The sequence below is a fragment of the Pongo pygmaeus genome, chromosome 19, assembly GCF_028885625.2.
Source record: "Pongo pygmaeus isolate AG05252 chromosome 19, NHGRI_mPonPyg2-v2.0_pri, whole genome shotgun sequence".
NCBI lineage: Eukaryota > Metazoa > Chordata > Mammalia > Primates > Hominidae > Pongo > Pongo pygmaeus.
This window is the reverse complement of record NC_072392.2, coordinates 100,057,353-100,083,349: the sequence shown is the minus strand read 5'-3', so window position 1 is coordinate 100,083,349 and position 25,997 is coordinate 100,057,353. Positions and strand designations below refer to the sequence as shown.

General features: G+C 59.3%; 1 protein-coding gene and 1 long non-coding RNA gene across 9 annotated transcripts; one reads left to right on the top strand and one right to left on the bottom strand.

Moving 5' to 3' along the window:
• Window positions 1-10,934: 10,934 nt before the first annotated feature.
• Window positions 10,935-21,205, bottom strand: GCGR (glucagon receptor). 7 transcript variants are annotated; one of them, XM_054458777.2, is made up of 15 exons: window positions 20,822-21,118; window positions 20,118-20,483; window positions 16,034-16,273; window positions 15,121-15,223; window positions 14,016-14,123; window positions 13,816-13,937; window positions 13,620-13,726; window positions 13,388-13,544; window positions 13,136-13,295; window positions 13,000-13,060; window positions 12,693-12,762; window positions 12,280-12,368; window positions 12,001-12,139; window positions 11,889-11,930; window positions 10,942-11,469 (listed from the first exon to the last, which is right to left on the bottom strand). In XM_054458777.2, the coding sequence occupies exons 3-15, from the start codon at window positions 16,094-16,096 to the stop codon at window positions 11,254-11,256; spliced, it is 1,437 nt and encodes a 478-aa protein (XP_054314752.2). In that variant the 5' UTR covers window positions 16,097-16,273; window positions 20,118-20,483; window positions 20,822-21,118; the 3' UTR covers window positions 10,942-11,253. The 7 variants fall into 7 exon arrangements, with proteins under 7 accessions (XP_054314751.2, XP_054314752.2, XP_054314755.2 ...); XM_054458776.2 differs by lacking the exon at window positions 20,118-20,483 and having other exon boundaries at window positions 10,935-11,469; XM_054458780.2 differs by lacking the exon at window positions 20,118-20,483 and having other exon boundaries at window positions 15,121-15,202; window positions 16,034-16,412; window positions 20,822-21,204.
• On the top strand, window positions 20,368-24,342 carry LOC129017881 (uncharacterized). 2 transcript variants are annotated; one of them, XR_008495158.2, is made up of 4 exons: window positions 20,368-20,414; window positions 21,854-23,523; window positions 23,755-23,810; window positions 24,048-24,342. It is a non-coding gene; the product is annotated as an uncharacterized LOC129017881 (long non-coding RNA). The 2 variants fall into 2 exon arrangements; XR_008495157.2 differs by having other exon boundaries at window positions 21,854-23,810.
• The last annotated feature ends 1,655 nt before the right edge of the window (window positions 24,343-25,997 follow it).

Genomic DNA, 25,997 nt, shown 5'->3' with positions numbered 1-25,997 from the left:
CGTCGCCTCTTGGTGGTCTGTCAGGCCTCTGCCCCTGCGGCACACATGCACAGCCAGCTCCCGAGCAGGGCTGGAAACCCCAGATCATGGCGAAGGCTTCTCAAGCCCAGAAATTCTCAGTCTAAGCCACTGGGGGTGTTCAGGTCTCCTAGGGCAGGTGGTTGCAGGGAGGGCATTCTGGAGGGAGAGGCTGGGCTGCCTGATATCACCACCCTTGTTCTGCTACAGGGGCTCCCCAGGGGGCTGCAGAGGTAGTGGGCGCCACCCTGAACCCACCCTCTGGGGTACTGGGCCCCTCCAGGAGCCGGCTCCTCCCTTGTCCAGATGAAGGGGGTGCCGCTGGGTTCCTCCCCTGTCCGGAAGAAGGGGGTGCCGCTGGGCGCAGGAGAGATCCACGTGCACTTGACCTTCAAACCTGGAAGCTGCCCTGGCAGGCCAGACGGGGAGCTCTATTCCTGCTCCTGTTGGAAGTGAAACCAGAATTTATTCCAGGAACACCTTTTCCCAGAAGAGTGGCCCCACAGGCGCCTCCTGGTGGGTGGACTGGTGCAGGAGATGCTGGCACAGGGCCGGCCTCCCCAGGGAGGAGGAGCAGGGGAGGGTGTTCCAGTAATAAACCAGCCTAGCTGCTGCCTGGCAGCCAGTGTGCACAGCAGTACCCAGCCCCGAGCCAACTCCCTGTAAACACATGGCCTTACCTAGCCCCCGTGGGGCCTGTGAGTCCTTCGAGGAGCGTTTCGAGTGCCCACCAGGCTAGGGTGACCCAAGCTGCCTCCCACTGTCGAGCCGATGCAGCTCAGGGGACACCACCATGGGGATGAGGGGCAGGCAGCTCACAGAGGTCCTCATGCCATGTGCCCTCCACTCACCGAGCCTCTTGGAGACAAGGCCCTGCCTTGTGCACCTTCTGTACAGTGGTAGCTGCAAGGGCCAGCAGAGGTCCTGTAGAGGGGGGGCCCACTCAAACATGGGGTTCCCAGATTCCCAGCAGGAGGAGGGGTGGGCTTGAGCCCTGGCCAGGCCATTGCTACACTGTGGCTGTGAGCAGGTTGAAGTCAGCCTTGGTTTCTTCAGGTGGTGATGACTACATCCTGGGTGGCGCAGCGATTGGTGCTGCTACCCCCAGGAGTCACTGTGTGGGTGCACTTGACAAGGTGCTCAGCCTCACACAGCAAGCGTGACCCTCAGCCTTCGGTGGGGAGCCTGGGCTCTGCAGTCCGGGGCCTGGCACGTGGCCAGCCTGCCTCAATTTACCCATCTGGGTTTTCCATGTTTTGGTGTTTTTTGTTTGTTTGTTTTTGAGACGGAGTCTTGCTCTGTCACCCAGGCTGGAGTGCAATGGCGTGAGCTTGGCTCACTGCAACCTCCACCTCCTGGGTTCAAGCGATTCTCCTGCCTCAATCTCCCGAGTAGCTGAGACTACAGGCGAGCGCCACCATGCCCGGCTAATTTTTTGTATTTTTAGTAGAGACAGGGTTTCACCGTGTCAGCCAGGATGGTCTCAGTCTCCTGACCTTGTGATCCACCCACCTCGGCCTCCCAAAGTGCTGGGATTACAGGCGTGAGCCACCGCACCCAGCCTTTGGGTTCTTTTTTTTTTTTTTTTTTTTTTTTTTTTTAAAGCAAATTTATGAAAGAAAAGGGGCCAGGTGCGGTGGTTCACGCCTGTAATTCCAGCACTTTGGGAGGCTGAGGCGGGCGGATCACAAGGTCAGGAGTTCCAGACCAACCTGGCCAATATGGTGAAACCCCATTTCTACTAAAAATAGAAAAATTAGGGCTAGGCGTGGTGGCTCACGCCTGTGATTCCAGAGCTTTGGGAGGCTGAGGCGGGTGGATCACAAGGTCAGGAGATTGAGACCATCCTGGCTAACACGGTGAAACCCCGTCTCTACTAAAATAAAAATTAGCTGGGTGTGGTGGCACACACCTATAATCCCAGCTACTCGGGAGGCTGAGGCAGGAGAATCGCTTGAACCCGGGAGGGGGAGGTTGTAGTGAGCTGAGATTGCACCACTGCACTCCAGCCTGGGCAACAGAGCAAGACTCTGTCTCAAAAAAAAGAAAAAGGAAAAAAAAAATAAAAGAATGGCTACTCTACAGGCAAGGCAGCAGTTTATCCCTCTGTACAGAGTGTGGGCTGTGGTGATCCAAAGGCCTCTCCCCTGCATGGGTGCTGGGACCCCTGTGTAGCACATAGGAGGTGCCGAGGTAGCTGCTTGTGTTAAGAGATGGACTTGATTTGGGCTCTCCTGGGTCATCTTACACTGGGCCCTGGAATCCGGGCCTTCCCTACCTGCAGCCGGGGGGTGGAGCTCCCCCAGGTATGGCCCCAGCACCTGGGCCTGCCACCAGAAACGTTCAATTTGGAGATCTTTCTGCCAAGAACCCTTCAGAGGAGGGGGCCGGCCTGGCCAGGCACATGCTGGGCAGGAGGGTGGGAGCCTGTGGGGAGCGCTGAGCCCACGGTGTTGCTGCAGGCCCCACCCATTCACGCTCCAGCCCGGTGCACCGCATGGGGGATGGGGATTGGGGTGAGGAGGGGGAGGGGACGCGGGAGAGGGGGCCTAACCTACCTGAGGGCTGGCGAGGTGCCCCCACCGGGACCAGAGCTCTGACCCTGAAGCAAACTTGCCCTCCCGTCCCCTCTTCAGTGGACCACCCAGTGAGGTCAGCTCTGCAGTAGCCACAGGGTGGTCTTACCCCAGCAGTTTGCCTAATGGCGTGAGAACTCAGTGTAGTCACAAAGTGGGGTCTCTACTTTCAGCTTGAGGAGCACATAAAGGGCTGCTGGAGTGGGCACCTCTCCCCTGGGCTGCGGGAGCTGACCATGGGGCCCGATCCCAGAGGGTTGCGGTCCTCCCAACCCGGCCTGTCCTTCAGCCCTGTTGCCACTGCCTTGTCCATGCAAGGCACTGGGGCCCTCCGAGCCTCACCCAATCCTGGAGGCTGCTGGGCTAAGCAGCTGGAGACACTCCCCTTTCTGCAGTGAGGGTGACTTGGGGAAATGAGGCAACTGCAATTGTTGCGTGTTGTACCGTTGGCGTGCATGCACACGTCACAGTCTACTGTGTATCATTGGTGTGCACACACACGTCACAATCTGCTGTGTACTGTTGGCGTGCATACACATCACAGTCTACTGTGTATCATTGGCGTGCATGCACACGTCACAATCTGCTGTGTACTGTTGGCGTGCTCGGGTACACACAATTCATTGTCTGCTGTGTACTGTTGGTGTGCACGCACACACGTTACTATCTGCTGGGTAGTGTTGGCATGCACACACACGTCACTATTTGCTGTGTACTGTTGGCGTGCGTGCACATACCACTATCTCTAGTGCTGGCATGCACGCGCACACACATGTCACTATCTGCTGTGTACTGTTGGTGTGCATGCACACATGTCACTATCTGCTGTGTACTGTTGGTGTGCACACACACATGTCACTATCTGCTGTGTACTTTTGGCGTGCATGCGCACACGTCACTATCTGCTGTGTACTGTTGGTGTGCACTCACACATGTCACTATCTGCTGTGTACTGTTGGCATGCACGCACATATCACTATCTGCTGTGTACTGTTGGCGTGCATGCACACGTCACTATCTGCTGTGTACTGTTGGTGTGCACTCACACGTCACTATCTGCTGTGTACTGTTGGCATGCACGCACATATCACTATCTGCTGTGTACTCTTGGTGTGCACGTGCACACACAAGTCTATCTGCTGTGTGCTGTTGGCGTGCACGTGCACACACAAGTCACAAGTCACTATCTGCTGTGTAGTGTTGGCGTGCACGCACATGTATCTGCTGTGTACTGTTGGTGTGCACACACGTCATATCTGCTGTGTAGTGTTGGCGTGCACGCACATCACTATCTGCTGTGTAGTGTTGGCGTGCATACACATCACAGTCTACTGTGTATCATTGGCGTGCATGCACACGTCACAATCTGCTGTGTACTGTTGGCGTGCTCGGGTACACACAATTCATTGTCTGCTGTGTACTGTTGGTGTGCACGCACACACGTTACTATCTGCTGGGTAGTGTTGGCATGCACACACACGTCACTATTTGCTGTGTACTGTTGGCGTGCGTGCACATACCACTATCTCTAGTGCTGGCATGCACGCGCACACACATGTCACTATCTGCTGTGTACTGTTGGTGTGCATGCACACATGTCACTATCTGCTGTGTACTGTTGGTGTGCACACACACATGTCACTATCTGCTGTGTACTTTTGGCGTGCATGCGCACACGTCACTATCTGCTGTGTACTGTTGGTGTGCACTCACACATGTCACTATCTGCTGTGTACTGTTGGCATGCACGCACATATCACTATCTGCTGTGTACTGTTGGCGTGCATGCACACGTCACTATCTGCTGTGTACTGTTGGTGTGCACTCACACGTCACTATCTGCTGTGTACTGTTGGCATGCACGCACATATCACTATCTGCTGTGTACTCTTGGTGTGCACGTGCACACACAAGTCTATCTGCTGTGTGCTGTTGGCGTGCACGTGCACACACAAGTCACAAGTCACTATCTGCTGTGTAGTGTTGGCGTGCACACACATGTATCTGCTGTGTACTGTTGGTGTGCACACACGTCATATCTGCTGTGTAGTGTTGGCGTGCACGCACATATCACTATCTGCTGTGTAGTGTTGGCGTGCATGCACGTCACAATCTACTGTGTATCATTGGCGTGCACGCACACGTCACAATCTGCTGTGTACCGGCATGCACACACGTTACAATCTACTGTGTACCATTGGCGTGCACACACACGTCACTATCTGCTGTGTACTGTTGGCGTGCACGGGTACACACAAGTCACTATCTGCTGTGTACTGTTGGTGTGCACTCACATATCACTATCTGCTGTGTACTGTTGGCGTGCACACACGTCACTATCAGCTGTGTACTGTTGGTGTGCATGCACACACGTTACTATCTGCTGGGTAGTGTTGGCATGCACACACACGTCACTATTTGCTGTGTACTGTTGGCATTCATGCACACGTCACTATCTGCTGTGTACCGTTGGCATGCATGCACACGTCACTATCTGCTGTGTAGTGGTGTGCACACACACACGTCACTGTGCTGTGTAGTGTTGGCATACATGCACACGTCACTATCTGCTGTGTAGTGTTGGTGTGCACACACGTCACTATGCTGTGTAGTGTTGGCATGCATGCACATATCACTCTGCTGTGTACTGTTGGCGTGCATGCACACATGATTGTAGTGCTGGCGTGCACGCGCACACACAGTCACTATCTGCTGTGTAGTGTTGGCATGCATGCACACAAGTCACTATCTGCTGTGTACTGTTGGCGTGCATGCACACATGTCACTATCTGCTGTGTAGTGTTGGCGTGCACGTGCACACAAGTCACAAGTCACTATCTGCTGTGTACTGTTGGCGTGCATGCACACAAGTCACTATGCTGTGTAGTGTTGACGTGCATGCACACGTCACTATCTGCTGTGTAGTGTTGGCCTGCATGCGCACACACAAGTCACTATCTGCTGTGTAGTGTTGGCGTGCACGCACACACGTCACTATCTGCTGTGTGCTGTTGGCGTGCACGTGCACACACAAGTCACAAGTCACTATCTGCTGTGTAGTGTTGGCGTGCATGCACACAAGTCACTATCTGCTGTGTATTGTTGGCGTGCACGCACACATGTCACTATCTGCTGTGTATTGTTGGCGTGCACGCACACATGTCACTATCTGCTGTGTAGTGTTGGCGTGCACGCACACATGTCACTATCTGCTGTGTATTGTTGGCGTGCACGCACACATGTCACTATCTGCTGTGTATTGGCGTGCACGCACACATGTCACTATCTGCTGTGTAGTGTTGGCGTGCATGCACACGTCACTATCTGCTGTGTAGTGTTGGCCTGCATGCGCACACACAAGTCACTATCTGCTGTGTAGTGTTGGCGTGCATGCGCACACACAAGTCACTATCTGCTGTGTACTGTTGGCGTGCACGCACATGTCATATCTGCTGTGTAGTGTTGGCGTGCACACACGTCATATCTGCTGTGTACTGTTGTCGTGCACACACACGTCATATCTGTTGTGTACTGTTGGTGTGCACGCACACGTCATATCTGCTGTGTAGTGTTGGCGTGCACACACGTCATATCTGCTGTGTACTGTTGGTGTGCACACATGTCATATCTGCTGTGTACTGTTGGCGTGCACACACATGTCATATCTGCTGTGTACTGTTGGCGTGCACACACATGTCATATCTGCTGTGTACTGTTGGCGTGCACACACATGTCATATCTGCTGTGTAGTGTTGGCGTGCATGCACACAGATGTCACTCTGGCAACTCCATGGGGCAGGTTTTAGTATCCCAATTTACAAGTGAGGAAACAGTGACCTCTTTTGGGGGGGTTAAGCTCTTATGAAAATTGTAATTAATACATATTGAGCATGAACAATTTCCTAACAGCTGATATACCCAGCTCACATTTCCCAAATGGCTAAATTAACAGGTTCCCAGTGGGTTGCTGGCAGCATGGGAAGGCGGCGCCCATGTGTCCCGAGCCTCCATTCGTAACGTGCCCCTCTTTTTCCGCCATTCGTGTAAGGACCCCTGGGCATTTGACAGTCGTGTACCCCACATTCTGCCTTTGGCCGGCTGCATCCTTGTGGTGTCAACAGAGCCCTGTTTCTCCTGTACTTCTGTAAAATGAGGTGTGGTGCAGAGGCCTCATCGGATTCATAGGAGACTTCGGGTGTCAGAGCATCTGGCCGCTGGGTGGGAATGGGTTGCAGGGTCTGGGGTAGCAGCAGGGGTCATGTTAGGGGGCTTCTGCAGTGGATAGTGGGAGGAAGAACCTGGGGGCGGGGTGAGCAGCTCGGTGTGGACATCCAGCTGTACATGCCGAGCAGAAAGCTGGGTCTAAAGCGTGGATTCAGCAGGGCCCCAAGTCGGGGGAGATGGATGAAGAGTTAGCTGAGCACTGCTGGTTTTTAAAGATTGATCAAGAAGAAATGAGGGTGGTGCCTGGTTCCTGGACACAACAGGGAGAGAAAGAAGAAAAAGGAACAGCGGAGGGCAAGGTCAGAGAAAGAGCAGGCAGGGGAGGACCCAGGGCTGAGTGAGTGCAGGGGGAGGACCCGGGGCCGAGTGAGTGCAGGGGGAGGACCCGGGGCTGAGTGAGTGCAGGGGGAGGACCCAGGGCTGAGTGAGTGCAGGGGGAGGACCCGGGGCTGAGTGCTGCCAGGGTGTCTGGGGATAGGCTGAGCGAGCTCACGTAGTGGACCTGTAGCCCTAGCCATCTCCCACCCACCTTGCCTAGAGATGACCACTTTGTTTTTGTTTTGTTTTGTTTTGTTTTGTTTTGTTTGAGATGGAGTCTCGCTCTGTCGCTCAGGCTGGAGTGCAGTGGCACCATCTCAGCTCACTGCAAGGTGCGCCTCCTGGGTTCACGCCATTCTCCTGCCTCAGCTTCCCAAGTAGCTGGGACTACAGGCACCCACCAGCACACCTGGCTAATTTTTAGTAGAGACGGGGTTTCTCCTTGTTAGCCAGGGTGGTCTCAAACTCCTGACCTTGTGATTTGCCTGCCTCGGCCTCCCAAAGTGCTGGGATCACAGGCGTGAGCCACCGCGCCTGGCCCCGAGATGACCACTTTGAACTCTTCACCTCATTCTTTGCATTTTTAAATTTTGCTCTGTATTTTTATTCCTAACGTGAATTATTCTTGATTTTTCCCATTTTGTTCTCTCCCCTACCACCAGTACATACATGATATTCCCGTCCACCACCCTCCCTAGATTTTTTTTCTCCCATGATTTTGGTTACATCAGTGTTGGTGTTTACATTATGATGTCTGTGTTTGTATTCAGTACTGAGTCATGGTAAATTCTGCTTGTTTTGTTCTTTTCTGCCCAATTTTTTTTCTTTGGAGTTATTAATTGCCTTCTTTTTTTCATTTGCTTGGTTTTTTCTTTTCTTTTTTCTTGTTTTTCTTTTTTTTTTGAGATGGAGTCTTGCTCTGTCACCCAGGCTAGAGTGCAATGGCACGATCTTGGCTCACAGCAACCTCCGCCTCCCAGGTTCAAGCGATTCTCCTGCCTCAGGCTCCCAAGTAGCTGGGATTACAGGCGTCCACCACCACGCCCAGCTAATTTTTGTATTTTTAGTAGAGAAGCGGTTTCACCATGTTGGCCAGGCTGGTCTCGAACTCCTGACCTCAGGTGATTCGCCTGCCTTGGCCTCCCAAAGTGCTGGCATTACAGGCATGAGCCACTGCACCCAGCCTCATTTGTTTTGTTTTCTATGTACTAGTCACTAATCAAGTCCTGAACCCTCTCCTCTAAATATTAGTGCACGCAATCACTTTCATCCCCTTGAGGGTGTCTCTGCTGAGCCTTCTGTCTGGCTCAAGGTCCCCTATTCCTGTGATGCACCCCTGACTCTCCTAGATTTGGTCCTTCATGTAGTTCATGTCTTCCTTTTTCCTGGTCTCATTTTAGTAGTAGTATTTAGTATTTAGTAGTATTTAGTATTTAGTAGTATTTAGTAGTATTTAGTATTTAGTAGTATTTTTGTGTCCACACACACGAGATTCCAGGGGGTCAAAGTCATCTCCCTCCCAGCCATGCACACACAGCACACAACTCTTGCAGATACTCCTCTGGGACGCCGGGCATCACATACCTGCCTGTAATCCCAGCTACTAGGGAGGCTAAGGCAGGAGAATCGCTAAGGAGAAGGCTAAGGCGGAGGTTGCGGTGAGCTGAGATCGCACCATTGCACTCCAGCCTGGACAACAAGAGCGAAACTCCGTCTCAAAAAAAAAAAAAAAAAAAAAAAAAAAAAATTAGCCAGGTGTCGTGGCACATGCCTATAATCCCAGCTACTCGGGAGGCTGAGGCAGAGAATCACTTAAACCTGGGAGGTGGAGTTTGCAGTGAGTCAAGATCATGCCACTGCACTCCAACCTGGGCAACAGAGTGAGACTCTATCTCCAAAAAGGAAAAAAAAAAAAACAATCCCTCCACCTACCTGCCTGCAGGGCTGCCTGGTTAGGGCCAGTGTTTATTGTCTGGGTGAGTCCACCCCCTGCCAGTCCCCAACTCCGCCCAACTCCACCAGCCTGCTCCAGTTCCCTTAGGGATGAGGGCGGGACAGGGGTGAAAGAGGACAAGGGCAGAGGGACTCGGGAATGGGGAGGGCTGTCAGGAGGTCCCAGGTGAGGGGCAGTTTCCCCAGGGCAGTCATCAGCCCTGAGCTCAGCTGGCATGAAGAAGAATGTCCACCTCCGTGTGCTGACTCGGAGCAGCCTTGTGCCCACACAGGCACTTGGGCATCCAGGGCTCAGAGGAGAGCCAGGACCTGAGGCCGGAGGGGCATAGAGCTGGCCTGAAGTCTTAAGGTCTGAGATCACAGGCCTCCAGCAGGTGCAGCTCAGGGGACCATCTCCTGGCCTTGCTGGCCCAATCACAGCAACCCCAGGGCCCCAGAAGGGTCCAGCCTTGCCTAATCAGCTCGCTCCCTCCCTGCTGCACGCAGGCCCTGTGGTGGGTGGCAGGGTGAGGGCCCCCCCAGGAGGGCCCCAGTGCCTGGCGGGTGAGTAATTCTATTTACCTTTCCTCAGAGGCCTCCTGTCCCCTCATTTGCCCCAATTAGTCCGGCTCTGCCTGAGCGGCTCCAGCCCACGTGGCCCAGGCGGGGGCTGTGAGCACCCCGTACCTCAGGGCCCAGCAGCACCTCCCAGCAGCTCCTCAGAGCAGGGGCACCTGACTGGCTCCTTCCCCAGCCCATGCACACACCTCAGTAGGTCTCATAGTGCCTGCTGTAGGGACCTCCCGGGGGGCTGACCACAGGCCCCTCACAGGCTTCTACCCTGAATTTGTCTCCACCCCCGCTGTGTGGTCCCTGGGCCCTTAGACTCAGGTTGGGCCCCAGACAATGGGAGACCCCACCCTGAAGCACCTCCTGTGTCCAGCACGCAGTAGGCAGCTCTTTCCTGGTGCTCCCTGGCTGGCAATCAGGGTGCCCACCCACCACGCGGTGGCATGAGGACTGGCGTAGGCCGGACCTCTCTGTGTGGCACGAGGACTGGCGTAGGCCAGACCTCTGCGTGGCACGAGGACTGGCGTAGGCCGGACCTCTCTGTGTGGCACGAGGACTGGCGTAGGCCGGACCTCTGCGTCGCATGAGGACTGGCGTAGGCCGGACCCCTCTGTGTGGCATGAGGACTGGCGTAGGCCGGACCTCTCTGTGTGGCACGAGGACTGGCGTAGGCCGGACCTCTGCGTGGCATGAGGACTGGCATAGGCTGGACCCCTCTGTGTGGCGCACCGCGGGTCCTGTGCAGAGGTTGGGCAACCTGCACTGCTCTGTCGCCTGGACCTGCGGCAATGTTCAGGCCCATTTCTTCCCCTTCAATCTGCTACGTGGCCTGCAAATTGCCCGAGGGGGCTGGAGCTGAGATGAAGCGGAGGCCAGGAGGCTCAGAGGAAGTGCGGGCCGATGAGTCAGGTGCCGGTGTCCTCATGGCCTCCAGGGAGAAGACACCTTCGGGTGAATCCAGTGCTGATGGGGTCGGTCAGGGGACTGTGATGCCTCATGCCCCCTTAGCCACTGTGCCCCTGACATCTCTGCTGGTGAATGGTGACCCTCTGGTGGCCAAAGCGTCCAGGGGGACTGCCCGCCAGAACCAGGATGGGAAGGTGGCCAGGGCCTGCTCAGATAGGCACAGGCTGGCTGCCTTCAGGATCCTCTGGGGTTCCAGTGCCAACTCTGTGTGAACTGGGACAGCAGGGGGACCCTTCAACAGCCCGCACTGGCGCTGACCACCCACTGTTGTTCCATCCCCCACTGCTTCGGCCCCGGCATTTCCAGCCCTGCTTTCCAAGACATGCACGGTGACCACTTGAGCTCTTTATTGTTGGAGGACATTTCCACGCACAGGGGACGTGCCGACATATGTGGGGACACTGGCGTGCAGTTCACGGCACAGCCCCCACTCCCATCCTGAACTCCTCTGCTCGCCCCTACACCAGGGACAGGGCAAGTGCAGGGAGAGGAGGACCCATCTCGAAGACAGCCACACTGGGGGTGGGGGGTAGGTGGGGGCTGCTGTTGGCTCCCCCGCCCCCAGCCTCAGCTGGGCATCCAGTTCTGGGTTGTCCAGCGATGCCCTCTCAGTGCCAGAGTCCAGCCCTAGCTGGGGTCCCAGCAGGGTTCAGAAGGGACTCTCAGCCAATCTAGGGAGGCCACCAGCCAAGGGGGTCTCCGCAGATGAATCCTGGCTGCCACCACCCCTCCCAAACTGCAGCTCCTTGCTGGGAAGGCTGCGGCCGGGCGAAGATGAGGCCTTGTGGTTGCTGGTGTTCCACTCCTCCCGCAGCACTTTGCCCAGGCGCCAGCGGTGCCAACGCCGCCGCAGCTCCGACTGCACCTGGGGTGGGGGGCGGGGCAGGCCAGTCCTAGGGCCTGCCTGTTCTCTCCACCCCACTGGAACCTGCTGTGGGCCTCGTCGGAGATGCCCAGTCTCTGTTCTGAGGGGTGCAGAGCGACACAAGCTCCCTGCTGGGCACAGCTATGCCACCCAGCATCGCCACGGAAAGCACAGTCTGCAGACACCTGGGGACCCCCACTGTGGACACCCTAGCGATGGGGCTGAGGCCAACCTGTCTTGGGGGCCTGACACCCAGCGCCATGGCAACTGCACCCAATAAGAGCAGGTGGAGGGAAAGGCTTGGGCCCCATGTGTTCCAACCCCTGGGCAGGGGTGGGGCTGGCATCCCTGTGCCTCTCTCTGCCCCTGGACCCCGACGGCCAGTGCTGATGGTCTCAGACACCCCCACTCCCACCTACCTCCTTGTTGAGGAAGCAGTAGAGGACAGCCACCAGCAGGCCCTGGAGAGACAGGGTGGTCAGGGGTGGTACACTGCGCCCTGGGCGGGGGAGCCGACAGGCGGGCGGGCACCTGGAAGGAGCTGAGGAAGAGGTCGAAGAAGAGCTTGGCGGAGCGCAGGGTGCCCTGGGCATGCTCGTCCGTCACGAAGGCGAAGACCACTTCATGGACACCCAGCAGAGGGATGAGGGTCAGCGTGGACTTGGCCAGCCTGCAGAGGCAGAGCCTGAGTCACCCACCGCCCCCACCCTCGGCCCGCACCATCCATGTGTAGCTTGGAGTCCCCACCCCTGCTGCCCTCTGGCCCTGAGGGTCTCCAGGTCTTGAGACGCCAGCTGCCGCGGCACCCACCGGAACTTGTAGTCTGTGTGGTGCATCTGCCGCGCCCGCAGCTTGGCCACGAGCAGGTGAACGATGCGGACGAAGATGAAGAAGTTGATCTGCGTGAGAACGGTGCAAGTCAGGGGCATCCCGAGCCCCAGGGGACAGCTCTGTGCCCTTGGAAGGCCCCACCTGACCCTCCTGCAGGTGGGCCTGGCAGCAAGATAGGCCCTGGGCCACATAGCCCTGGGGCTGGTGGGCACACGGCCAGGGAGGAGCAGCCTGGCTCAGTGCCCAGGGTGCTGGCCAGTGTCCTGGTGTCCTGTCTGGATGCCAGCTCCCTCCCAGCCCTCTCAGACAGGATGCTGCTGTCTCCTGGGGCAGCCTCAGGACGCCAAGGGAGGAGGGGCCTGGGGTGCACTCCTCGCTCTTCATTTCCTCACCAGGATGGCCAGGAAGACGGGGAACCGCGGGATCCACCAGAAGCCCATGTTGTCATTGCTGGTCCAGCACCTGCGAGGCCAGGCCACTCACATACTGGGGCACAGCCCCCAGCCCCTCAGCCCCTCAGCGCCCCCGTCCCGATTTTGCCAGGATCTAATTCGGGTCTCAGGAAAGGAAGGGAGAAGGTCACGACTGACCCCTTCCCCAGGCACCAGGCTCATCCCCGGCCCCTCCCTGCCTCAGGCCAGAGCCCCGCACCCCAGCCCCCCAGTCCCTCCCCCAGACTGTCTAGCCGCTCATACTCACTGGACGTTCTCAAACAGACACTTGACCACCGCCCAGGGGACGACGAACAGCATGGGGGCACCTGTAGGGGGCAGCAGCTGTGGTCCCAAAGGCTTGGCCAGCCTGCCTTAACCCCCTCTCATGCCAGCCCACTCACCCCAGCCGATGCCCAAGTAGAGGCTGAAGAAGCTCCTCTCAGGGAGGGTGGCCAGGCCCAGCAGGTTGTGCAGGTACAGGCCCTCCACCAGCAGCCAGCAGTAGTTGGCCACGATGCCATATTGCATGAACACCGCGGCCACACGGCAGCCAGCCACCGCCTGGCACAGGTGCAGTGTGAGCGCAGCTACGTGGCCACCTGCCTGGCTGCCCACCCCCCCCCGCCTGCCTGGGGCCGCCGAGGGGGGCTCACTCCATCACTGAGCCAGATGCTGACACTGAGGTCATCGCCAATCTTCTGGCTGTAGCGGGTCCTGAGCAGCCCATCAATGACCAGCACGGAGCTGGCTTTCAGCACGAAGGACGCAAACAGGTTCGCGTGGATGGCGTTGCGGGTGCAGTGCAGCTTGCTGTGCGGACAGCCAGTCAGCGCCCGCCCTCCTCCCTGCCCTCTGCGGCCCCCCCGGGCGCTGGCGGAATCCTACCTGAGGCCCCCCAGGATGGCCAAGGCGAGGAGCAGAGCCCCCAGGGACAGGCTGTAGCCCACCGTGTACATCACCTGGAAGCTGCTGTACATCTTGGCCACCTCCTTCTGTGAGTTAAAGTGGCCTGTGAGGGCCAGGCGGGGGCCCCCATGCCCGTTCCCATCCAGCCCACCGCGCCCGCCTGCCGCCCGCTGACCTGGACCTCAATCTCCTCGCCATCCATCTGGCACTGGGAGGCGTCACGCCAAGGCTGCCCCCGGGGTCCGCGCACCCACTGACCGTCGGGCCCGCATCTCTTGAACACGAAGCGGTGTTGCACTGGGGGTGTGGGGGGGAGGCTGAGGTCAGCCCCACCCCGGGTCCGCCCCTCCCACAGTTCCTGCCCTCTATGGGTACCTTTGTGGTGCCAAGGCAGGTACCAGGGGCAGGAGATGTTGGCCGTGGTATTGGCGGGGGTGTCTGGCCAGCAGGAATACTTGTCGAAGGTTCTGTTGCACACCAGCTCTGCAGGGCAGGGCAGGACAAGGCAGGGCAGGGCAGGGCAGGGCAGGGCAGGGCAGGGCAGGGCAGGACAAGGCAGGGCAGGGCAGGGTGGGAGAAGGGGTTCCCTCAGCAGGCCTCTCTCCTCTCTCTGGAAGCCTGAGCTCGGCCGTCACCTCTCCCAGGACATGGCCTGGGCTGCTCCCTCCCCCACTTGACCTCTACCTCCCCCATCTCACCTCCACCTTCCTCACCCGACCATCCACCTTCCCTGGGCCAGCCTCTGCTAGCATGCCCAGCCCAGCCTCCGCTAGCACGCCCAGCCCAGCCTCCGCTAGCACGCCCAGCCCAGCCCTGAATTCCAGCTCTGCAGGACACCTTCCCTTGGAGACGCCCCATCTCAAATGTGCCCCAGACCCACACTGGGGTCCCCCATTCTCCGTGACCTTCTCGCAGCAGCTCCCTCTCTGGGGGCTGTACCCCAATGCCATTTTCATGCTTCCCAGGTGCACTGCCAAACCTGTGGCTGCCACACCCGCTCCCCTCTGCCCGGTGGAGGCTGCCTCCCTCGTCTGAACCAAGGCACCGCCTCCCGGGTAAGTCCTCCAGCCCTAGCCTCTCCCTGCACCCCAAGTGTCCAGGCCATGATATACACTCTCCACCTGAGCCCTCCCAGGCCCCTGGGTCCCGCCTTCCATGCCCTGGCACTGTCTACCCACTGAAAACTCCATGGGGCTGTAGGTGGTTTTACCCGTCTGGGCCGGGGGCAGCAGCAGCAGCCGGTTCTGGGGCAATCCACCGTTCTGTTACTTCCTGGCTCTGCGGCCTGGGGCAAGTCCCCAGCTGTGTGGCTCAGTTACCTCGTTACCTCACCTGCCCATGGGGGTGGGGGCCTGAGGAGTGACAGGGCCCCTTGGCGAGTCCTCAAGGGCTGCATAAGTACCCAGGAACCTTCCCATGAGGAGAACTCAGGAAGTGCTGAGGCCAGGCACAGGCTGAAAGGCTCTGGGTGGGGGCTCACCCGTGGGAGGGGGCAGCAGGCTCAGGTTGTGGTGACACTGGTCGCCGTAGAGCTTCCACTTCTCAAACAGGAAGTCCATCACCTGAGCAGAGGGGGCCTGTGGCTGGGGGACACATGCACAAGCAACCAGACAGACAGGCAGGCAGATGGACAGGCAGACAGACAGGCAGACAGGCAGATGGACAGACAGACAGACAGACAGACGGACAGACGGACAGACAGATAGGCAGACAGACAGGCAGACGGACAGGCAGGCAGACAGGCAGACGGACAGGCAGGCAGACGGACAGGCAGACGGACAGACGGACAGACAGGCAGATGGACAGACGGACAGACAGGCAGACGGACAGGCAGACAGGCAGACGGACAGGCAGATGGACAGACGGACAGACAGGCAGACAGACAGGCAGACAGACAGGCAGATGGACAGACGGACAGACAGGCAGACAGACAGGCAGACGGACAGGCAGACGGACAGGCAGGCAGACGGACAGATGGATAGATGGACAGACAGATGAGCAGACAGGCAGATAGGCAGACGGACAGACAGACGGACAGACAGGCAGGCAGGCAGACAGACAGGCAGACGGACAGGCAGGCAGATGGACAGGCAGATGGACAGATGGACAGACAGATGGGCAGATAGATGGACAGGCAGACGGACAGGCAGACAGGCAGGCAGATGGACAGGCAGACAGACAGGCAGATGGACAGGCAGACGGACAGGCAGGCAGACAGGCAGACGGACAGGCAGACAGGCAGACAGGGGGACAGGCAGACAGACAGACAGGCAGGCAGACACACAGGCAGACAGGCAGGCAGGCAGACAGGCAGGCAGGCAGGCAGACAGAGCCATCAGTGTGCAGTCCTCACAGGAGGACCCCTGGGTGTTGAGGGTGCTGTGAGTCCTCACCTGGCAGGCCAGCAGCAGCAGCAGCAACAGCAGCAGGGGTCGGCGTGGCTGGCAGGGGGGCATGCCTCTGGGCAGCTAGCTGCCTTCCGCATCTGACAGGGGCTGCACAGCTGGGGCAATGCAGTCCTGGTGGGTGTGCACGCTCCTCCGAGGGCAGCTGAGTGGCAGAGCAGCAGAGCCTGGGGAGTCCTGGCCAGTGGGGTGTCCTCCCCTGAAGCTGCCCCTCTGAACCTCAGAGTCCTAGGGATAAAGAGGGAGCTGGGGGCCGGGTGCGGTGGCTCACGCCTGTAATCCCAGAACTTTGGGAGGCCGAGGTGGGCGGATCACGAGGTCAGGAGATCGAGACCATCCTGGTTAACACGGTGAAACCCCGTCTCTACTAAAAATACAAAAAATTAGCCGGGCATGGTGGCGGGCGCCTGTAGTCCCAGCTACTCGGGAGCCTGAGGCAGGAGAATGGCGTGAACCCAGGAGGCAGAGCTTGCAGTGAGCCGAGATCAAGCCATTGCACTCCAGCCTGGGCGACAGAGCGAGACTCCGTCTCAAAAAAAAAAAAAAAAAAAAAGAGGGCGATAGGAGGGAGGCGACCCCAGGAGGAGTCACTCTTGCCACGCAGGGCTGGCTGGCTGGCTGGCAGCTCTGAGGGTCGCAGAGCCCCTCGTCTCAGTGCTGGTGGCAGCCACCTTCCTGCAGGGTGACCCAATGCTCTTGGGTCGGGGACCAGCCTCCCCAGATGATGATCTCCTCCCTCAGTTGACAACCCCCGGCCGCTTCCAGTCCTCACCATCCTCCTCACCTATTCTTAGCCCCTGGGAAAGCTGGCTTGCCAGGCTGACCTGAGCCAATGTGCCAAGCGTGAGGGTGGCGGTGCCTGGACCTTCCGTCACTTGGCCCCAGTGCCACGGTGAGCAAAGTGGCTGGGCTGGCTTGCAGCTGTGCCAGGCCAAGTGTGTGGGGCCCACACTCAGGGGTCTGTGTCACATGTATGCCCCCTGCCCAGCACCGGGGTGCCCAGGTGCCACACGGGTGCCGTGCAAGGCTCGGCTGGGCTTCCTGGATCCCATGGGACGCCACAGGCTGGCCGCACAGTCCTTTGAGATTAGCACTGCAGGCGTCGGCTCGGAGGAGGAGCTGGCCCAGGGTGGGGAGGACAGCCCCCGTGGTGCCTGCCAGGGCTGCGGGAGTCACAGCACCTGGTCCCCAGGCCACAGCCAGCACTGAGCTGGGAGTTCCGGGCGGCAACAGCTCCACAAATCAGCCTTTCGCTGCTACAGAGCCCAGATTCTGCACCAACTGAATTCTGTGGGAGAAGCAGGGAGGGTCTTCCCGTGGGTCCGCGTGCATGTGCGGGGTCCTGCGAGTGGCTGGCTGTGAGCCCCCGGGCTGCGACGGGCTCTTCTTTGGGGCACCCTCAAATGGAATAAGAGGTGTGGATGGATGGCTAGGCAGATGGAGGGCTGGCCAGCTGGAAGGCAGTGCCGGGGGAAGCCGGGGAGAGGGGCAAGGAGATGGGCGAAGGCTGCGGCTGGAGCAGAGGGTTTCCGGGCAGGGCTGGACTGCTGGCTGCCATGGGACAGCCTGAATTTTAGCCTCCTCCAGGCAGCGGCTGGGTGAGCCCACGTGGGTCCAGCTCCACCTGGGGCTCCTCCGCTAACGGGGCCTGAGGGCCTGAGAGGCACCAAGCAGTGTGACAGCTGAATGACAGGGACAGGCACCTGCGTCACAGACTGCTAAAGAGCTCCCAACCGCAGCCCTTGGGCCCTGGGCTCACGGAGGGGCCGATGGGAGGCAGGACCTGTGTGTCACTGATCCCCAGTTCCTGAGCTAGGTGAGCAGCCATGCAGGCTTAGTGCTGGGGCGAAGGACCCAGAATAGGGGCCTCTCCCTGGCAGAGAAATCGGCAGGCAGGTGGGGGAGGAGGGGCAGTTTTGGCGTCCCCAGCTCTGGGGTCACCCAAGGGGCCTTATCTTCCCTGATTCTGATCAAACAGCCCCATCTGCTGCCACTGCCCTGGGTGGCTCCGGCCACTGAGCCGGGCTGGGTGAGGAGCAGCAGGAGCCACCTCTCCCCGCTGTGTGCACCCCCGACCCAGAAGGGCCCTGGAGGAGGGGCACTGCTAGGTGGGCAGGCTCAGTGGTACAGGGGAGACCTGGGGCTCTGGGCAGGGGATGGGGAGAGAGACAAGGGGCAGCTGGAGCAGGGTGGATGGTGGAGATGCAGGCAGGGGCCAAGGAGGAAGGACACTGGCCGATAAGCTGTTCCCTGCCTGGGGGCCTCACAGTGGGGGTTGAGGGGACGTGTGCTCACCCTGGTGGGAGGACCACCCAGCCAGGAGCTCCCTGGGCAAAATGACAGCCCCTTAGAGCCCAGCGTGGCCAAGCCTGGCTCTGCCCCAACTCTGCCAGAGAAACAGGAGCCATTCAATGCCTGCCGTGTTGACTCTAGAGCCACTGGGAGCACCCCCAAGCCAGCGCCTCCACACATGAGGTCCTCGCGTGCCAGGGCCCCACCTTCCAGCCGGGCAGCCAGTCTGGAGACCCCATGGAGCCAAGGGAGGGTGGGCTGCCCAGTCCCCTAGGCCTTTCTTTGAAGCAGTCAGGACCCGGGAGTGGGGCGGAAGAGGGAGCAGGGCTCTCTGTGTTCCTCCAACCTCAAAAGAAGGTTGGGAAGGTGGAGCTGGGGATCCTGGAGGATTCCCCCGACAGCTCAGCATCCACAGGCCACAGGTGGGCTCCCCATAGGGCACCCCTAGTCCCGGATCCCTGGGGGTCAGGGCCTCTGAATACAAGAGGTGAGGTGGGGGGCAATTCTCCACTGGGTCTCTGATAGTGAGGCAGGAGGTGCAGAAGTGTGGGGGTCCTCTGTTCCCTGCAGGCGGTGGGTCCTGTGTGGGTAGGGAGACTCCAGCCCCTCATCCCAACAGGGGTGGATGGAGCCCCGGCAGGGGGACCAATTTCCATCTGAGCACCCAGGAGAGAGCCTGGCCTGGAGAGCAGGGCTGAGGCTGCTGTGGTCCTGGGACGGGGACGACGATTTAACTTCCCAAGTGGGAACCCTGCCCCGTCACTGAAGGTGACACCAGCCTGAAGGGAAGAAGGGAGGCTCCTCTGTTGATCCCACCCAGCCCTCTCCCCTGACAGGAGACACTGACACCCCCGGGCCCCGGTCAGCCCAGGATCAATGTTTGTTGATTGAAGGAGTGGACAGAAACTCCCAGCTGTGGAGCTGCCACTCGGGGCTCCCCAGGGCCACAGTGCCCCATATTACCCTTCCGGCGACACAGCTGGTAGGTGGGACGACCCACCAGGGACCCCACCCTCCACCTTCACAGTCCAGGTGACCAAGCTCCTTCTTAGGCCTTGGAGTCAGCTGAGAATTAGGGGAGGGGTTCCTGAGGTGCCCAATGTGGGGGGCTCCCAAGGTGCCCAATAGGGGGGGTTCCTGAGGTACCCAATGGGGGGCTCCCAAGGTGCCCAATGTGGGGGGTTCCTGAGGTACCCAATGCGGGGGGTTCCTGAGGTGCCCAATGGGGGGCTCCCGAGGTGCCCTGCCCTCCTTCCCTAGACCTCCACCACATGCCACCCCCTTCCTCCCTCCCACAGCTGCCTGCCGGGCCACACCAGCCACCACCAGGGCTTGGGGCCACCTGAGCTCCACTGCCCCGGCCGCTTTGCAGGGCTGGCACCCTGTGTCCTGTCCCATGTCCTCCCTGGCAGAACACGTGACTCTTGGGCGCTCATGGCTCCGTCAGGCTCCACCGATTCCCACTGGGGGCGGCTGAGGGACCCGCAGACCTGGAGCTGCGCCCCCAGGATGGGTGGAACGGCCACTGGTCCAGGAAGGCAGCCGGGCTCCCAGGGCGTCCGCAAGGGGCCTCTCAGACGCTCTGAGGAGCTCCGGGATGGGAGCCGGGATGTTTTTGTGAAACCAGAGAAGGTAGTGGAAGGTCAGGGCACGGGGCGGGATCAGGGGCCACAGGCTGTTGACAAAGCCCTATCCCTGCGCCCTCACCCCGTAGGGGCGGGGCAGGCCTGGGTGCCGGCCTGGGTGCGCCCCGACCCCCCAACCCTCATGTCCCCAGTACCAAGGGCAGAGAGCAGCCCTGGCAGGTCCCTGGAGGATGCGGGCGCCGAGAGGGCCGGGGTCAGTCGGTTCAGAGTCGGAGCATAAGCCCAGTGGCCGGGTCGGCCGGGTGGTGGGGCGCCGGAGAGGCCGGAGCCGGGCAGGGCAGTGACCCGCTTGCCGGGGTCAAAGTCGCCAGTGTGGGCCGTGGAAGAGGAGCGGCCAGGCGGGGCGCAGACACCCCTCACCCCATCCTGGGCCGCGCCGGTGCCACCAGGCAGTCCTGGGGACAGGAGCCCACCGAGGGGAGACAGCGCTGGTGAGACCCCGCGTCTCGGGGGCGCGTCCGTGGCGCTTTGTGCGCTCCCAGGGCGGCGGGGCCCGGGGCCTGGAGTGGAGAGTGTGGCTGCTGCAGGGTGGCCGCCGCAGGGCGCCAGGCGGCCAGCGACACCCCCACCCCCAGCCGCGCCCCCCAGGACCAGAGAACGGAGGAGGGGCTGAGACCCCTGGACCTGTCCGACGGTGCGGGACCGGGTGGTGTCCGAGCCGGGGTTGGGAACGGGGGTGTCTGAAGGGACTGAGGACCGCACCAGCCCGGGCCCCGGAGACCGCCCGGCCGGCTCCCCGCTCCCCGCGCCCCCAGCCCCGCCGCGCCCGCCCCGCAGTCTCTGCCCCCACCGGGTCGACTCCCGAACGTCCCCTCGGGGCCGCGGCCCAGGTGCTCACCGCGCGGCGCTGCTCGGGGCTCGGCTCGGCTCCCCGCCGTCCTCCGGGCGCGCTCGGGTCGGGCGCCGGGGACCGCTGGTCTCCGCGGTGCTGCCGGATCGGGGTCGGTGCAAACTTTCCGGCGGCGACGCAGAACGAGGGCGGCGGCGGAGGGCGGGCTCGGGGGCGGCCCCGCGGGGGTGGGAGCGGCAGCCGAGGGTCTCCGCCCGCCCTCCGCGCAGCCTCCCGGCGAGCTTCGGTCCTGCCCACCCTGCGCGGGGAGCCCCGGCGAGCGCCTCGTATCCTGGCCATACGCAGACCCGGCGCGCTGAATTCCACCCCGCGGACCCGCGCCCCACAGACCTTTGTCCCACGGGTCCTGGTTCCGCAGACCCTAATCCTGCAGATCCCTGGCCCGGCAGGTGGTGGTCGCGGTGGGTCCCGGCTCCCGCGGGGACGCCCTGGAACGTGGAGGGGCGCGGCGGGCCTGGGGGCCATGGCTCAGCCCCCCTTCCTCTCGCTCCCTCCGCCTCTCTGGGCGCCCCCTCGCCCCGTTCTTCTCGCGTCCCCGGGTTCTCGCCGCTTCTTTCCTGCTGCCTTCCTGATTTTCTGGAAGGACCGACACCCCCACTCGCCCCCACCGCGGCTCCCGGTTCCTTCCCCTGCAGAGCAGATGGCGGCTGGAGTGGGGGCCGACATGGGTGACATGGGTGGACCGGCAGGGCGGTCCCTGGGGTGCCCTTTAACTCTTTCTGTGCCACATCCCCGGTCTCCGGCCAGTCCTGTCGCGCTAAGGCCCCTCCAGCAGCGCTGACCCTGGTCCCCCACCTGCTGGTCCTGCGGCCGCGGGGCGCTCTCTCCTCCGTCCCACCCTCTCCTTCCACACCACCTCCTTTCCTGGGAGTGGAGAAGCCCCAGCCAGAACCCCTGCCTTCCCCAAGAGGCACGCTCAGGGGGACATTCTCCCCTTCCTCACTCCCCCTAGAGCCAACATCACACCTGGCTTTGGGGCCGCCAGAACCTCAGCCCGCGCCCCTCCCCTTCCATCCCCAGCCATCCCTGCTCTGTGCCCAGTGATCTTGGGGTCACCACAACCCCATGGCGCCTTGAGGCCTCGCCTTTCCTGGGCTCTCAGCATCCTGGGACACTGATGGTCATGCCTTCCTTCTAGAAAGTTCTCCCCGAGGCTGTGGCTTCCAGGGTGAGCACTCTCCTCCTCCCACTTCCTCCCCTTCTCCTTCCCCCTCCTCCCTTCTCCCTGGAGAGGTCTTCCTCCAAGTCCCAGTCTTCCCCACCCAGAGCCCCTCCTGCTGACACTTGTCTGCCGTGCCTGTCTCGGCTCCCACTAGGAAGCCTCGCCTCCGGCATCTCCAGTCCATCTCCGGGTCCTGCTCCACCTGCATTTCCCTAAACCTGTCCTGGCTACCCTCGCCCTGGGACAGCTCCTGCCCGTGGAGAGCTCCTTTGATAGGTGCCGTCCTTGGTCTTGGGGATCGTTTCTCCCTAATTCTACTTCTGTTTTAGGGGGCGTGGGAACCCAGGGTCCTAACCCCAGCCATTCCCCCTCCCAGGGGCCACTTCTCTCTGAAGCTTAGCCCAGCTCTGTGACCCCCACAGGCCTGCCCCCACCTGGTCCTCACTCCCCTGCATAGCCACACTGTGGGGGCTCCATGCTTCCCAGCCCATAGGAAGCCCTGTTCCTGGAGGGGGCCATTCTGTTTTAGTTGGAGCAGTGGCCAGAGGCAAAGGTCAGAAGGCAAAGGTCATAGAAGTTTGTCTCTCCCTGCCAGCATCTGCCCCTGCTATGCTCTCCAGAGGCATACCCTCTCAGTTCCTGCCCCAAACCCTCTCCACCCAAACCCTCCCTCAGCTCCTGCCCCCACCTCTCCAGAGGCACAGACAACATGGTTCTGATCTTGGGTCATGGTGCTCCCCCCGCCAGCCTCAGTCTGAGACTTCTGTGAATGGGAGTGATGGCTAATGGGATGAGGGGGACCACCTCCTGGTGGCTGCAGGGACTGGGGTGAGGGTGCTGCAGGCTCTGCCTTAGTCAAGTGCCACGGAGCTGAAGAGACGGCGCCCCGGCCCTGGAGAAGAGTCCTCCCTGCCCTGCTGTGTCTGGCCTTGTTTCCCGGAGGACAGGTACCCACGGGGCAGAGGCCCAGCAGTCCCAGGTAAGCGCTGGGTGGCTGGAGTCTGGTATCTGCAGGAAGAGAAGTAGAAGAATAAATTTGGAGTGTGTGAAGGGGGCAAAGCCTGAAAGGTTCGGACTCAGTATGGGGAGGGAGAGGGAACAGATGGGGTGGGGCCCCTCCCCTGGGCTGGGTGACCCTTATTTATATGACTGAATCCATGACAAGATTGTTTGCTTGACCAAACTGTAGTCTGGCTTCAGAACCTTCTCGCAGGCTCATCTGCATTCTGCCTTGTAAAATCCAGATTTAGCAAGTACTCTGCTAAGTCAGTTTGGCAAGAAGCCTCCATCCCCCCATATCTGATCAGCCTCCGCCACCCCCAGGCAGTGTCTGCTCACCTTGCCTGCCTTCAGCAAGATTCCTGTTACCTGGGTAGGGTCCTCAGTTTCCGCCACCCCCAGGCAATGTCTGCTCACCCTGGCTGCCTTCAGCAAGCTTCCTTTTACCTTGGTAGGTTCCTTAGCCTCCGCCACCTCCAGGCGATGTCTGCTAACCCTGCCTGACTTCAGCAAGCTTCCTTTTACCTGGGTAGGGTTCTCAGCCTCTGCCACCCCCAGGTGATGTCTGCTAACCCTGCCTGCCCTCAGCAAACTTCCTGTTTCCTGGGTTTAGCCAGAATCCTCCAAACAGGTGTTTCGTCCCAGTAATTTTCCACCCACTGACCCCGCCCTGCTCCTCAGATCTAAATCCCAATGCCCGTGCCACATTCAGAGTTGAGCCCAGGTCTATACTAAAATCTTTTTTCCCCTATTACAATAGTCCTGAACAAAATATGTGTTTCAACTGCTATCCAGTTCTGGTTTCCCTTGACATTGGTGAGACATATAAACAGAGGGCAGCTGGGAATGGAGGGGGCGGGGCCTTCCCATGCAGCTGTGGGGGTGGGGAGACCCACCCTCCATCCAGTCCCCAGGGTCCTCCTCATTGCAGGGGGCCCTCCTGGAGGTGTGCTTGGTCCTGTGCTGTAGGGTGGGCTGCAGCGGGGCTGGGGGCTTGTCTGCACCCCCCACCCCTGAGATGTGGTTTGTCTATCTGTGCTGGGGATTTTGGAGACGGCACCTGCAGAACTTAATTTCGGTGTCCGGCAAGACTTATGGAGCCCATACTGCCTGCAAGACTCGGTGCCTGCCAGCGAGACTCAGAAGCCCCACCCTGGAGTTCTGCAAGGGGCTGATGAGGAGGAGGGACGAAAGGGGCAGCCGGAAGCCTGGGTGGAGGGACCAGGGGTGGGAGGGGAGGCTGCATCTGGGCCCAGAAAAACGTGGAAACGCAGGAAGGGAAACAGGAGGGTGGTGGGACTGCCCCTCGGAGAGAACTTCTGTGAGCATTAAAGGGTATTTTTTTTCCAGGTGTCTTTACTGTGCAATAATACATTTTTACTTTGATATAGTTTTATAACCAGCGTTTCTCTCCACAACCTATAACACAAGCATTGCCTCACATTAATAAGAAGTCCCCTCCACATCATTACCCAGGGGCACTTAATATTTGAGGGTGTGGGATAGTGAGGTTTTACTCAACCACTGCAGGACTAATAAAGGTGCAAACCTTATGATGAAGTGAATGGACCTGGGAGCTGCATCCTAGCGCTTTTTGCCCTTAGATGTGAATGCAAAGCAAGACCTCTAGGTATATGAGAGAGACGAATCACTTGGGAAAGAGGAAATTGGAAGCAACAGAGCTACTTCAGGGAACAGAAGAAAACTTCAAGAACATTTTAACCACTCTGATTATCCTTAGAGATATGAAAGGATGATGCTCCCATAAAAACTAGAACGGAATGCTTTGGAAAACGAGCGGAGCACAGGAAGAGCCCTTGCCGGCTGCAAATAGAATATCTGGAATTTAAAAAATTTAATAGAAGGGTTGGAAAATTGAGTTGAAGAAATCTCTCAGAAGAAACAACAAAAAGGCTGGGTGTGGTGGCTCACACCTGTAATCTCAGCACTTTGGGAGGCCAAGGCGGGCTGATCACCTGAGGCCGGGAGTTCCAGATCAGCCTGACCAACATGGAGAAACCCCGTCTCTACTAAAAATACAAAATTTGCCGGGCGTGGTAGCGCAAGCGTGTAATCCCAGCTACTTGGGAGGCTGAGGCAGGAGAATTGCTCGAAACCAGGAGGTGGAGGTTGTGGTGAGCCAAGGTCGTGCCATTGCACTCCAGCCTGGGCAACAAGAACAAAATTCCATCTCAAAAAAAAAAAAAAAGAAAGAAAGAAAAAGAAAAGAAACAACAAAAATCCAAGAGGAATAAAAGATAACAGAGCATGGAGGACTCACTAGAAGGTTGAGGCTGGGCGCAGCGGCTCACGCCTGTAATCCCAACGTTTTGGGAGGCCGAGGCCGGTGGATCACTTGAGGTCAGGAGTTCGAGACTAGCCTGGTCAACATGGTGAAACCCCATCTCTACTAAAAATACAAAAATTAGCTGGGCGTGGTGGTGGGCTCTTGTAGTCCCAGCTACTCGGGAGGCTGAGGCACAAGAATCACTTGAACCTGGGAGGTGGAGGTTGCAGTGAGCTGAGATCGTGGCACTGCACTCCAGCCTGGGCAAGAGAGCGAGGCTCTGTCTCAAAAAAAAAAAAAAAGAAACGAAAAAAAAAAGAAAGAAAGTTGAGTGTCTGAGGTTGGGTGGAGCGGCTCACACCTGTAATCCCAGCAGTTTGGGAGGCCGAGGTAGGAGGATCGCTTGAGCTCAGAGGTTTAAGACCAGCCTGGGCAACATAGTGAGACCTCATCTCTACAAAAAAAAAAAAAAAAAAAAAATACAAATTAGCCAGGCATGGTGGTACATGCCTGTAGTCCCAGCTACTTGGGAGGCTGAGGTAGGAGGATTGCTTGAGCCCAGGAGGTGGAGGCTGCCATGAGCCGAGATCGTGCCATAGCACTCCAGCCCAGGCAACAGAGCAACAGCCTCCCAAAGTGCTGGGATTACAGGCATGAGCCGCTGCACCTGGCCAGTTTATTTGATATTTTTATCCATACTAGTAGGTGTGTCATGA